The sequence below is a fragment of the Cetorhinus maximus genome, chromosome 14 (assembly GCF_964194155.1).
Source record: "Cetorhinus maximus chromosome 14, sCetMax3.hap1.1, whole genome shotgun sequence".
NCBI classification, from domain to species: domain Eukaryota; kingdom Metazoa; phylum Chordata; class Chondrichthyes; order Lamniformes; family Cetorhinidae; genus Cetorhinus; species Cetorhinus maximus.
In genome coordinates this window covers 77,117,372-77,132,544 of record NC_135892.1, presented here as the reverse complement: position 1 = coordinate 77,132,544, position 15,173 = coordinate 77,117,372, and the positions used below count along the sequence as shown (strand labels likewise).

Below are 15,173 nucleotides of genomic sequence, written 5' to 3'. Positions count from 1 at the left end.
ACGAAATTCTGAAGAAAGATTCCACCCAGGCATGGAAATGGGGTAGGCTGAGAAAAAGGTTCAGATCATGTTAGTAATTAGAGTGGTTTCAAGGAGAATGATGACATGCCTGTAACTCACCTAGATCCCAAGGTGGGTCAGTCTGGATGCACAAACTTGATGCCAAATTTATGCTGTTGTGGATTTGGCATCAAATCTGTGCTGCAACATTTGCAAACAGCTGAGAATGGAGAGGGAAAAACTAAATGAGAGAGAGAGACAAAGGCATGTAGAAAAAGACAATAATTGTTTCAGGCCTCTGAACAATGTTTGAAATTGAGTTCTATAAAAGTCTGAAAGGGGAAGGCTTAAATTTATTGGGGCTTGACTAACTGTCCTGCAGACAATCGCTATTTTATTGCTTTACATTTATAGTCTATTTGATATAATGAACATTTTGCAGTGTAAGTGAGCTTTATAGTGTGTGCCTTTTGACAGGATTGTCACATTCAATATTTTCCTAAAATCTTCCCATCCACTTCTAGAGAACAAAAAGGCTAACATTTACCTACTATCTTAACCGTTTCAGAAATATCTCAAGAGCATCTTGCATACAATGAATTACTTTGAAGTGCATGACTGTTCCACTCATAAATGAAGGACTAACTTATGCTGCTGTGCAGTTTCACAACAGCCCTCTTGTACTGCATGAAAGTATCCATTTTCATCTTGACATTAGACTTAGACTGTCTTGTCCCCTCCTACCACTTTGTGTCAACCCATATATGGGTGCATTCATTCAGACCAAATTGAAATTGGGGAAACATGGCCTCTGTTCCACACATCAAGATTAAAACGTATATCAAAATTACATACATTGCAACTTGAAGAAAGATGAAAATAAGAAGTAAAACCATGAATGATAGAAAGTTGAAAATAAAACAGAAAATACTGGAAATACTCAGCTGGCCAGTTAACAACTGAAGAGAAAGATAAGTCACTGTTCTGGGTAGAATCCTTCATCCGAATTCAGGGTTAACTCGCCCTTTTCGTTCCAACTGTGGCTCGACTACTGTACATTTCTAGTAGTTCCTTTTTTATCCTATTGTATAGTCTATTCGAGATAAGTTAAGCATTTCAATTTTAACAAAATAATATTTAATAAATACATCTTTTTTGAAAGATATTTAGAGATAATTGCTGCAAGAGGGAAGTGTGGAATTTGATGGTGTACTGTAAAAATGCGCCAGACTGTAACGTAAAAGAATCATTTGGACGTTTAGGGGTAAGTACTGTAGAAGCGCATGCACAATTTTGAATGACCTGCTGTAGTTTTCTCTACTATTTCATATGTATGGATTTATTAAGTATGATCCTGCTATTTGTTTCAGTAGTATTTCACATTGCAAGCAATATAATTATACCTACCTTTCTTATGGCAAATATTTATTCAAATATCTGAACATTAACATGTTTCTATGTTTCTACTGTATTTTTACTGTATTTCATTATTTTGTAAAATTTAGGAAAGCATTTTACAATAATGTTGTATTATCCTTGACAGCCAACTGAAATTGCTGACTGGTACTTGAGTCTTCCAAGACCCATTCGCTGTATTACTGTAATGAAACAGAATAATTATGCCATCCTCTTCTACTTTACTCTTGCATAGCTTAATCATTGTGTCTTTGAAGTTTGTATGTTCCACTCTTTTGCAAATCCCAAATTCCATATCCATTAAACGTGTCCCTGCATGGTCAAGTCCTTTATATTGTCAATTTCTTTCGGCTGTCACCAATGCTGGACTGGTGTCTCCAACCATGGACTTAACAGCCACTTCAACTCTTGTGATTTTCATAGAATGTTACAGCGCAGAATTAGGCTATTTGACCCATGAGGTATACTGGGTAGGCAGATTGTAATGCCAATCAACCTGTAACGGTGCTGCTGTTTTGGAGCCCGACACTCCAAATAATGCTTTTTCCTAATCACACATGGCTGAAAACAAGTTCAGTAGCAGCTATTAATACTTTTGGGTTGGTTGCTGATTGATTACTCCTGGCTACAATTGTACAAGCCTTTGGCGCTTTCTAGCATTCTTTAAATTGCTAACGTTTACAGAGAATGGTGTGGCAGTGGCAGAAGGACTTCATCCTATCTTAAAGGCTACTGAACAAACAAGTTGCTCCCAGAGATGTGTGTAGTAGTAGGCATTCCCCTTGGAATACAGCACGGCTGGGAGAATGAGCAGAGGCTTCACAGAGTAAGAGAATCTACTAGAAGAGGGAGGAGGAATGGCGGTGGGGAGGAGGGGTTTGTGGGAGAAGAGCTGTCAAGACACATCTGCCCAGAGTGTTCACGGAGCAATTTTCCTACCTGTGCCAAATTGGTGCCAGACTCTTCCATACTCCTTGGTGTTGCACATAGGCTTTCAGGTAGGTTTGCCAAAGCAGCAAGCATTTCATTGTACAGACTCATCAGTCTTCATCTATAGCCTGCCCATCAAAGTGCTACTCGGAGTCTTCTGTAGTAGAACTCATGTACAACCATGTCCTCTGGGGAGCTGGTATCTGTGTTTCCTTTGCTCACAGCCCTGCCTGCAGGCCAGTTGTGCTAGGTGTCTCACCATGTGCATAATCCACTGCTCAGTTATCCTCTAAATTACGCACAATGTCAGTATCTGAGCTAGTGGCTGTGAGTGAGAGATGTTTCTTCATCATCACTGTCTTCTTGCTCTTGTACCACTGCCTGGCCAGGTTACTGATCTTGGATATCTGAAACAATAAAGGAAAAGGGTTGGGTTGTGGTGAGGAAAGGGGGAGAAAGTAAGAAGTGCATGCTTACATATAAGCAGCTTTTAAATCAAAAGAGGTTTTTGGATGAGGGGTAAGTGGAATGTGAGACATAAGATTGGGTGTGATGATACAGTCATCACCTATCATTTTAGCCCTGCCACTGACCACTGCCTCAGCAATAGTTGCTCGCATGGTGATGAACATCGCTTCCTTCACAGGGGCTTGGACATGTAGCTGCACCTATCCCCCAATAGTTAGCACCTGCTGCCTCCAGTTGTGCATCTTATTCTGCGAGACAGAGAGAAATGTGTTAGTGTGTATGATAGAATCTGTTTGGGTATATGGCTGTAAAGGTTAAATAGCTGACAGTGAATACAAGCTGCAAGATGTGGGTGTGAGGTTTACAGTCATGCTAACTGTGTGAGGGTGAGGAGAAGCTATGAATATTAGCTATGAGTCAGGATAGGTAGAAATTGTTGGTAGATGAATGTTGGGGAATGATACATTAAGGAATGTCTAAGACTAGTGGAATATGACATTTAAAGATACATTCACTGACCTTAGCCACTCATGTAAGGTCATTGAACGTCTTGCAGCACTGCATCAAGATCCTTGGGACGACTCCTGGCATTGACCACCATGGCTATCTGGTGTCAATGCTTTAAGTTTGTCTGGAGGGCCGTCTGGTCCCCTGTGGATAGAGCACTTTTTTTCTCCTCTGCACCTCCTTGACCAAGACCTCTAGTGCAGCATTGGAAAATCTTGGAACCCAACATGCTTGTGTTGTGCCATTCTTTTGACTTTTCCAGGTCAGATTCAGTTGGAGAATGACTTCCAAAACCTGCTCCAGCCAGAATGTACCTTACCTTTAAGAGGTGCAAACTGGCTTCAAGTAGTGCAGGTTAGCGTTAACTGTGCTAGCCTCTGCTGAGTCATGCAGCCACTCAAAAGCGCAGTCAGTGCTGGCTGCACACTACAATCATGCAAATTAGCAGGTAGGCACCAAGTTCATGTGCTGCCTGCATTGGAAGCAATAGGCGTGCATTAACCACACATTATTATCCTTTTGCCCATTTTAGGGGGCTATTGATTTAGGCCTTCTTGTCTAATCCCACATGCCAGCTCACTTGGCATTCCTTTTAATAATTTGTTTCCTCAAATAACTGGCTAATTCCCCTTTAAAGTAACTTATTCATTCTGTTTCAAAAATGATTTGTGGCAGAGAACTACACATGTAAGATGTGGTGGTCTAATGGCCTTACAAACTCTTAAGGAATTTAATGTTATAAGAATAGTTCGCTATCTGATCAATGATGTGATGTATTTGAACTTTTACCATTCAGTAAACCGCTTGTGACTCCTACACTCTTTTTAGTGGACTGTGACCTTTGATCAAATCTTACACATGTTCTAACCACCCACTGTGCAAAGACATTATTTTTAACCTCTCTTAATTCTTTCTGGCATTATTTTTATGTTTCATATCACTCCTTAACATCCTGCTGATCATTGGTAGCAGTCCCTCATTATTTATCTTATCAAATTATCTCTTCGTAATTTTGAATGTTGTTATTTTCTGACTGCTAACCTTCTCAAATCTATTTTTTTGTTAAAAACTTGCTTAAGTTTCTTTTCACAATTGTAACTCCTGGTATCATCCAAGCAAATCTATGCTGTACCTTTTCCATTGCTTTTAAATCCTTTCTGTAATGAATGCCTAATGCTGTACACAATACTCCAACTGTGGTCTAACTAAAATCCCACAAAAGTTTAACATTGCCTTTTTATATACAATTTGCTATCTGTTTCCTCTTAAGACATATCTACTTGTGCTGCCACCTTTAGTAACCTATGTGACTGCACCAAACTTCCTCTGCTCCCCTACTATACTTAAGATTTTACCTTTAAGGTGTATTCCTTTGCCATGTTCTTGCTTCCAGAATGTGTTACTTCATATTTTTCTACATTGAACTGTATCTACTGCCCATTTGCTTACCTCGCCAGCCTATATGCATCTTTCCGTATTCTTGCATAGTTCTCACCACAATTCACCATGCACCCAATTTGGTGTCATGATCGAATTTCGATTTTGTTTCCAGGATTGTTTATGTGTACTGTAAGTAAGTTCAGCCCCAACACAGGCCTTTGTGAAACACTGCACATCACTTCGGTCAAGACCAAGAAATTCTCTTTTGCTCGTGTTGTTTTGCTTTCTCCTCCAACCATGGCTCGATCAATTCTAGCTACATTCCCCTTAATTCCATTTTCCATAAATCTCTTAGGCGTTTAATTTTCAAATGCCCAAATGATTTTAATGCTGCATTTATTCTTGTGCCTGAACATTGCAAACGTTTCTACTCACTGGATGAAATTTTGTTCTGATCTCACCTTTATAAAGAATCTTTGGCACTGGTATTATGCTGTGATACTCAACATAGAAATGTCAAAAATACAAAAATGTTAAAGATCTAGTAGTGTTAATCATTATCAGATGAAGCAAGAGCATCTAGAAGCAATGATCTCATTTTGGTTTCCTTTGCACCATGTCAATGTAACTGCTGCTAATGTGAAGAAATTAACTTGACTTAGAATTACAGTGGCTTTTTCTGCCCATTCATTTTCTACCAGCTGCCCTGTCAAGTTTTCCCCATTAACATTAAATTTGTTACAGAAAGATGCTGATTAGCAACCCTAAGTGCTTGTGTTTGAGGGTGTCTTGCTGTACACCAATGCCCTGGCAGAGTTGTGAATGGGCAGCGCAACATTTATACAGCTGCTGAAATGCACTGGCAGTGCCTATTGTAGGTACAGAATACACAATGGGGTTCATCCAAATATCCAGTTCATTTCACTCACAACTTGGTCTCTTCAATACTCCTATGTTTTCTTCCTTGCTCTCCAAATAACTCTCGGTTCTTGAAATATATCACCGGGTTTGTCAATTTGCTATTGTATCTAGAACTGTCCGAGTTTAAAAGGGGAAAATTAAGGAGTGATGCGAGTTAATGCAATATCTGTCTATTTCAGATACCTAGGTTTTGGTACAGTTCACTATGCTAAGTGAAATGATTTAGACGTTATCAAACTGCAGGTAATTCCTTTAGGTAACCAATCAATTGATTAAAATCTGGTGGAATTAACATATTTGTTGGTCAGATTTTGAATTGCATACTCTTGGAGCGGAGTTTCACCTGTTGGGAGTACATATCAGAAAATTGTGCAAGCGTAGCCAATTATTTCCCATCCAAAATTGGAAAATTTATCTTAGAATTCGCGTTCACATTCAGACCATAAGAAAATGGAATAAGTCACTCTGGTGCCGTAGGTGGCACTCATCTAAGGTAAGGGCTAAGTCAAACTGCTGAAGCAGAGCAGCTTAATGTAGCTCAGGTTCCTTCCACCTTGGAAGTGTTTGATACTGACATTGGGTGTTAAAAGCGAAAAGGGCACCATTCACTTGCACTGACATCTCTCTTCCTGATGAATATAAAATATTTCCCAAATCAAAGTCTATGACTTACTGATAATATTCTCTCTCTATTATTTTAGGATCATCTTAAGAAATGCCAGTTTGAAACTGCAGCATGCATAAATGGTTGTGATGCTATCTTGCAAAGAAAAGATTTAACTGGACATTTGCAAACAGTGTGTGAATATAGAGAAGAAGCCTGCCAATATTGCAAAGTGAAACTGATCTTTAAAAACATTAAGGTAACACCATATTCAAAGTTATTTTGTTGGCCAGTCCATGATTGCTTTATAGAGCTGGAATTTACAGGGCATCCTGGTCCCTAACCAGGCAAAAAAGTTGGTGGCGAGCCCGCCCACCATAGTGACGGTTTCCCCTCAGCAATTTAACACTGGAAGCAGCGTTCATTGCTTTAAGATGAGACTTCCGCCCCTATCTCAGAAGGAAGTCCTGCCTTAGAGGGCTGCTGGCCAATTGGATGGCCAGCAGCTCTATAGTCCCTGCAGCGCCAGATTGGAGCGGTGGCCTCTCTGGGTCTGCAGGCAGTCCGAACGAAAAGGAGCTCAGAACTACAGATATGTCTGGGCTGTTACCTGGGCCAGGCTGGCAGGCCCTGGCAAGGGGGATCAGGGGCTGGGTTTGAGTGGCCGGTGGGGAGGGTAAAGGGGGAAAGATGATCTGGGTGGGGGTGGGGTACCAATAGGCACAGGGGACCCACAAAGGATGTTCCCCCTGCCTTGTCTGACACCAGCCCACGCAGCTAAACCTGCCAGTCTTCCCACATGGCATGGGCCTCCCCCTGCCACAGGTAAAATAGTGACTGGGCGGGATGAGGCCCTTAAGTGGGTAGGCAGCAGGAAGGCCACACACTGGTTTATGAACACCCCCCCGCCCTCCTCCCCCACCCCCACCACCCCACCATCCAATGCCTTCAAACCTGCTGGTGGGGGAGTGTAAAATCCAACCCATTATTTTGTGGCATGGAGGATAAAATATATACTTATTTCCCTGGCTCTCCAGCTGTCTGGGTTTGTTTTCATGTGCTCTTCATGATATTTGGTACACATTCAAGAACGTAAAGTGTTTTGGGATGTCCTGACATTGTGAAAGGTGCTATATACATGCACAATTTTCCTTTAGGCATTAAGGGTTACTAAGCCATCAAACCTGAGCACAAGACAGTATTTGACCGAGTGTGGCATCAGAGAGCCCCAGCAAAACTGGAGTCAATGGGAATCGGGGGAAAACTCTCCACTGGTTGGATTCATAACTTTCATTGTGGTTGTTAGAGATCAATCATCTCAGTTCCATGACATCATTGCAAGAGATTCTCAGGGCAGTGTCCTTGGCCCAACCATCTTCAGTTGCTTCATCAATGACCTTCCTTCCATCATAAGGTCAGAAGTGGGGATATTCACTGATGATTGCACAATGTTCAGCACCATTCACTACTCCTCGGATACTGAAGCAATCCATATCCGAATGCAGCAAGATCTAGACAATATCCAAATGGCAAGTAACATTTGCACCACACAAGTCCAGGCAATGACCATCTCCAACAAGAGAGAATCTAACCATCGCCCTTGACATTCAATGGCATTGCCATCACTGAAGCCCTCACTATCAACATCCTGGGGGTTACCATTGACCAGAAACTGAACTGGACTAGCCATATCAATACTGCAGCTACAAGAGCACGTCAGAGGCTAGGAATCCTGTAACGAGTAACTCACCTCCTGACTCCCCAAACCTTGTTCACCATCTACAAGGCACAGGTCAGGAGTGTGATGGAATACTCTCCACTTGCCTGGTTGAGAGCAGCTCCAACAACACTCAAGAAGCTTGACACCATCCGGGACAAAGAAGCCCACTTGATTGGCACCCCATCCATAAACATTTATTCCCTCCACCTCGATGGACAGTAGCAGCAGTACGTACCATAGACAAGATGCACTGCAGGAACTCACCAAGGCTTCTTACACAGCACCTTCCAAACCCATGACCACTACCATCTAGAAGAACAAGGGCAGCAGACACATAGGAACACCATCACCTGGAAGTTCCTCTTCAAGCCACTCACCACCCGAACTTGGAAATATATTGCCGTTCTTTCACTGTCACTGGGTCAACATCCTGGAATTCCCTCCCTAACAGCACTGTGGGTGTACCTACACCAATGGTTCAAGAAAGTAGCTCACCACTACCTTCTCAAGGGCAATTAGGGATGGGCAATAAATGCTGGCCTAGCCATTGACACCCACATCCCACGAAAGAATTAAAAAAAAGCTTTCCAGGAGGGTTACTGGATGGTATGGAAAAGAGAGAAGCCTCTGTAGTATCTTGCTGGTGTCAGCTAATTCAGCACAGGATCAAACCTAGGATCATCATGGTCTGCATGGTTTAATACTACAAAGGAAGTTAGGATGGAAAGTAGAGGCAGAGCAGAGTGAGGAAAGGGGACTGGAAATTGGAAATGGTCCAATTTTGGGAGGATGTACCAAAGATGAATTAGATAGGTGCTTTCTATTTGTTAAGATTTCCCTCCGTAGTCTTCCACTGGGGAACTTTCACTGGAAGTGCACAATGAGTGCAGTCAATGGTCACATTAATTGAGAAAGTTCAATAGGTTTTCCTTAAACGAATTTTTAGGGAGCATGGTGATTAAAGTTTTTGGAAGATTGTTCCAGCCCTTAATTGTTATTGGGAAAAGGAATTAGCAAGGCAGCATGTTGCGGTGTACATAGTTGAAGCTGTTGGTAATGAAATCTTTGAGCGTGGTCATTTTTGGGCTTGATGTACTGCTTAGAAATATCTAATTTCCATTCAAAATTTTATAGTGGCATGTCAACCACGTGGGACTTTCTTTGGTTCTGGATACTGCCAGCCTAGCAATGTGGCTATCTGGGAGACACTAATATCTCACAAGTAATTGTTTGTAATGAAACGAGCTGTCTGCCATTGAATTCTCTCAAGGAGAGTAATGTTTTTAGCAGCATATGGGTCCCAAGTGGCTATGCCATACTCTAAGTGTGGTCTAACCAATGTCTGGTCCAGCATTTTCTTTGCTGTAGCTGAAGCGTGATGGAAGTTCCGTTTCACAAACACAAGCATTTTGGATGCCTTGGAAGCTGCTTGTTGACTTTGCACATTCCACTTTATTTTGGATGTGGATTCCCAAGTAACAACATTCTTTAGTAACCTCAAGCAAGGAATCGTGCATTGTGCAGTTGGGTACTGATGGACAACGAGTATTGCTGCTTCATAGAATGTTGCATTTCTCGACATTGTATTTCATTCCCCATATATTGGCCCATGTGATGAGATTATTTCAATCTTCCTGAAGGCTAACCTCATCTTCTGTTTCAGTAGTGGCTCCATAGACTAGCCAGTCTGCAAAAAGTCCGATTTGGCTTTTTCATTGTGAGCTGGGAGGACCAAGGGTGGAGCTAATCACATGATAAAATCCAATCAATAAGGAGGAAATATAATTAACATCCATGATGGGTTCAGATGGATGTAATTTGGTGCTACTTACAGAATTTTACATTTTTGTTTTTCAAGGAGCATGAAGGCATTGCATGTCCAAAATATCCTATTCAATGTATATACAATTGTGGTGAAAGTTTCTTAAGAAGTGAGGTGAGCAATACTAAATTGACAAAAGTAGCATGTTTGAATAAAGATGAGCTACATGAATGTCAGTAATAATATTTTCGCTTTGATTTTATTACCATATTTCTCAGTCTATCTCATCAAAATGCACCAAAAATACATTTCCAGTAAACTCCCTTACAACAGAAACTCCAATAAAATTACTTAGATGGGTTTTCTACTGTGGAATATTGGTAATATTTGTAGACAGTTTATAAACTTAATTAGTTAACCAAATTATATTCAAATTATAAAACAAGTCTTCCATAACCAGTAGGCACTGCAAGGACTGGAGTGCTTCATCGGCCCCCAAAACCACATTTTGATTTAGTTAGATAAGTCTCCTTTAAATCCTTACCCTTTTGTTACAGTGCCCCTTTAAGGGGCTGTCAATTTGGCTTATTCAGCTAATTTGATTCATTAGTCTGGTTAATTTCACAGGTGGTCAAAAGAGTAATAACAAGTCTTATAACATTGTATATCTCATTGTGTAACCTATGCAGTTAAAGATTCTGGACAAAAAATGTTTGACATAAATTACTATCTCTTCTATATCTATCTTTTTTTGAAGTCTTTAATATTGCACATACTTCCTCCATGTATCACACTTTATTCTGTCATACTTTAGTAATCACACTTAAGCACATCCTTTGAATCACCATCAGCAATGCAGTGGAAGACCTGTTAGTCATACATCAGAAGTCTTGCATGTGTCATGCACTTCCTGTGTCACACACTTCCTGTGTCACACTTATTTCTTCTAACATTGCATATTGTCGCTATTATTAATTCATGGTTTTCTCTAATGCTTCAATTGTCCTATTCGTTATTCTGAGCTATGATTCAGTATTGAATCAGTTCTCCTCAAAATGAGCCTCAAAACTAGATGGCACTACTCTATTGGCTATACTTCCCTGTGGTTGGCTTGGTTCTCCCTGTCACTATTCACAGGTTTGTTGGACTGTACCACCGCCACATCATCCCCCCCACCCCATCCCATCCCCGACCTTGTTGCCAGCTGTAACTCCTGCCAGCTCCCTTCTCATTTGACCATTCCCACTCCCATTGCTACTGCCTTCTGCTCAATTCCAGCTCAATTCCAGTTCAATTCCACAACCATTTCTCTTGCCACTGCTGTACCTCTTAAGCATGCAGCTGTGGCTGCATTTACACCGCTCATTCTTGGAGCAGACCCCTGCCAGGGGCTTGGCTTGTGCCAGGGAGACGCTAAGGCCATGAAAATGATCTGAACCCAAAAACACTGGTGAGTTCAGGTCAAGCGGAATGTGAATTCTGCCTGTCTAGCATTGGGTGTGGAGACAGAATATTGTGCTTCATAGGTACTCGAAGTAGAAATAGATGGAATGTAAAAGTTCAGAAGTAAACATTCTCCTTCATCTCATCATTATAAAAGTTAGATTTATAATATTTGCTTCACTTAAACTAAAGTGATGACCAATGTTAGTATACTTTTCCATGGGTACCAGGAATCTCAATGAGCTTATAAGCAAAATCCATGAACAAGATATGCAGAAACCTGATTGTAGTAACCTTTCATCTCCCTAGTTGAGAATGACTAATTCAGCACAGACCAAGGATCAAACCTTTCTGCTTTTTATTGCTAAGTACCACAACACACAGTGGGCAGAATTTTCTGCCTGCCGGGTGGGTGGGCCCAACCCAATCTCCGGCGGGCGGGGAGCCGATCCCCGCAGGGGAAGTGGGCCCCGCCGCCATTTTACGTGGGCAGGCCAATTAAGGCCCACTCAGCGGGCTGCCCGATGGGAAGCGCTATGCGCTCCCTGTGCGGGCGGTGGGGGGGTTCCCTAAAAGCGAAAGTGCACTCTTTTGCGCATGTGCACGAAAGAGCACACATCTCCCTGAGCCTAAGTGCTGTCTCAGGGAGATCGCTGACAGTTTTAAAAACGTTAAAAATAGAAAGAAAAATAAATCCTTAACATGTCCCCCTCATGTGACAATGTCACATGAGATGGGACATGTTCATAAATTACACTAAAACTTTATTAAACTTTTTAAATCCCTACATGAATCCTCATCCCTCCGGTGGTTGAGGTTTCATGTTTTTTCTATTTGCCGCCAGGGCTCCTGGCCTGCCCGCCAACCTTAAGGTTGGACGAGCAGGTCCTTTAATTGTTTCAATGATCCTGTCAATGGCCTCAATTGGCTGATTTTGCTGTGGGCCCACCTTCTTGAAAATTTATATCGGGCGGGATGATGTCGGGGGTTCCGCCCGACATCATCCCGTGTCATTTTACGCGTCGACGAGTGGGCCCCGCCCCCTGCTTGCCGACGGCAAAATTCAGCCCAGTATTTATCCAGTGAGTCACCTGACATCTTTTATAATTCTCTTTTAAACTGTTTTTCTCTTTCATTCACAGACCAATAGACCTATTGTCACGTTCACAAATAGTTGTGCTTGCAACTGAAAGGGATGGACTGTAATTCTAAGCTGATAACATTTGATGAGTATTTCCTTTGTAAAACATTTGGATGGTGCCTCAGCACTTTGTTGTTGAATTACCTCACAGACAAGAATCTCCCAAATGCCATTCAATTGTTAAACTGCTACTTCATCAAAACATGAGAGAGAATTCAGACCATGTTTGAAAACATCAGCACAAAGCTTGAGTGGCACCATCCATGTTCCAGGATTGAATTTTCCAATACAAATGTGAAATAGTTCCCTTCCAACTGTTTTTCACATTTTATTTAGTAAACTTTAGGGCTAAGTGCACATAATTTCTCGCATTCAGGCATATCCCTACCATGTAATATGAGTCCTACAACACTAATAATTTTTTATTCTTAAATTGTTTAATCACTCCTATCCCAAGATCATCTCTATAGGACACTATGTCAATCAGCTTCTGAAGAAGGGGTGTGCTAATTTGCTGTAGAAAACTTAACTCTTGCTGACAATTGATAGATTTGTTGCGTGTAGTCAGACATATATCTCATGAAAATGTGTGGAGGAAGGAACATAATCTACTGAAACAGTGAAATCATTAAATAGGAGCATTATTAGAAAATTACCCAGGTTTTAAATACCCAGAGATGCTGATGTTGTTAAGAAGTTTGCATCACTTTCTGTGGTACACAGTAAGCTCTGATCCCTATTTTTCTTAACTGTTCACTTAGGTTCTGCACACTGCTCCTAGCTAGTTCTGCAACAAACAATGAAAACTTCAGAAGTTAAACAAACTACTGTATTTCTTTCTTGGTTTTAATAATACTGTTCAGCCTACTAGTTAATTTTGGTGTGAAGGAATTAAAATAATTGTGAAAAGAACTATACATTGCATTGGAAGAAATTGCTACAAAAATTATCAACATTGCTGTATTCAACTTTATTTGTGAACAAAAACAACATTCAAATATTGAACATATTTTCTATAGTTTTGTTTTCAATATAGAAAGCACTATAGCAGAGTTTATTTCCTAGGCATAAAATGCAACTTTAATTCTAATGACGGAAGCCTGTGGTATGATGTATATATTTCCCTCAGCAGCATAGTAATAAGAATTCCTTCATTAATATTAACAATCATGGCTTGATGCTAACCTCCAAACACATGGGCCAACAATTTGATAGTAACAACTTTACTAAAAAGTTGAGGGATTGTGTGCTGCAGAATACTTAGGTTGTCCTTTCATTTCTGGGCCTAGCCTGATGAGATGATAGAGTCAGCTGACTTTTGATTAAATGGATCTATATGAAATATGTTCTAGGAGTCACAATTCTTGGAACATTTCCATTGCACAAAACTGACTATCACAGCAGATTCGGTATAAATGCATTAGTCTTAGAGCACACGAATAGCTGTTTTGAGAAATAGGACTCTCACAGTGGAAGAGCAAGAAATGGTCTCTTCAAATTGGGATTGAGTGAGTATGAAGGGAGCTTTTCTCTAACTTAGCAAGGAGTGTTTTAAAATGTAACAAGCCATAGAAAAGTGTTCATGGACTTTTGTTATCTTCATTACCACAAAAAAACCCAAAGAACATTTTATTTCCTCTAAATGGGAAGTGCTCTGTCATGCATCCATAGTTATTTTATCAAGGAGCTTCCAATAACATATTCAGATAGTCACAACTGGTTATCATCAACTATACTGAGCTGGTGTTTCAAGATCTGTGTGGTTTCTTTGTAGCTTGACACACACCTGACGAAATGTCCAGAAGCTGAAGTGGAATGTAGTTACAAAAAATATGGTTGCCATGTCAGGGTAAGTTAGGATATTAATTGTCAAATGACCAGTTTTCAGCATTTGATATTGTAAAATAAATGTAATTTTGGCATTATTTTTACAGGAAAAGCGGAGGATGGTAAAGGAACATGAACATTCTTATTTAAATGAACATTTGTTGCTCGTTGTTACAAACAATACAAGATTAGAAGAACAGGTAATACTTTCTGAAAAGTATTTTCATGTTGTTTCCCATCAAATCCACTAGATGCCAGTGACCTCTGGTGTTGTCACAATCTGTCCTGCCCTTGCTCCCAGACTCCCTCCTCAATCTTTCCAGACTTTAGGTCTCCTGGTCTCAGAGTTTCCTGACCACTAATACACCTTCAAATGCTCACAAACCTATGCTGCCTTCCAGACCTCTAGAAACATCCTCAGTGCTCACAATCCCAGGGACTTTCCAACCAGTGCTCACTGATCCCAGGATTATATGCTCGAGTACTGGGAAATTCCTGTTTTCACTGTTTTCAGATCCCTGCTGTAAGATTTGATCACATGTCACACGGTAGACATGCAGCCTGTACCAGGTGAGAACCAGCCCAGAATTGGACAGATGGATGACAAAGCAGAACAATTTGATATTTTTTTTGATTCATTCATGGTATGTGGGCTTCGCTAGTTGGGCCAGTATTTTATTGCCCATCCTTATTTGCCCTTGGGAAGGTGGTGGTGAGCTGCCTTCTTGAACCGCTGCAGTCATATGGTGTAGGTACACCCACAGTGCTGTTAGGAAGGGAGTTCCAGGATTTTGACCCAGCGACAGTGAAGGAACGAGTATGTATTTCCAAGTCAGGATGGTGGGTGACTTGGAGGGGAACTTCCAGGCGGTGGTGTTCTCATCCATCTGCTGCCCTTGTCCTTCTAGATGGTAGCAGTTGTGGGTTTGGAAGGTGCTGCCTAAGGAGGCTTGGTGAATTCCTGCAGTGCATCTTGTAGATGGTACACACTGCTGCTACTGTGCGTCAGTGGTGGAGGAAGTGTATGTTTGTGGATCTGGTGCCAATCAAGTGG

The 15,173-nt window shown here is 41.1% G+C and overlaps 1 protein-coding gene across 2 annotated transcripts in view; it reads left to right on the top strand.

Moving 5' to 3' along the window:
• The window catches only part of LOC144689744 (TNF receptor-associated factor 5-like), a 61,169-nt gene that overhangs the window by 33,404 nt on the left and 12,592 nt on the right, over positions 1-15,173 (top strand). The window contains exons 4-8 of one of the 2 annotated variants that reach the window (XM_078557107.1): positions 1,163-1,264; positions 6,324-6,485; positions 9,805-9,882; positions 14,067-14,141; positions 14,227-14,319. In XM_078557107.1, coding sequence (XP_078413233.1) covers positions 1,163-1,264; positions 6,324-6,485; positions 9,805-9,882; positions 14,067-14,141; positions 14,227-14,319 — 510 coding nt within the window. The remainder of the gene's footprint in view (positions 1-1,162; positions 1,265-6,323; positions 6,486-9,804; positions 9,883-14,066; positions 14,142-14,226; positions 14,320-15,173) is intronic. The other variant, XM_078557108.1, reaches the window with a different exon arrangement.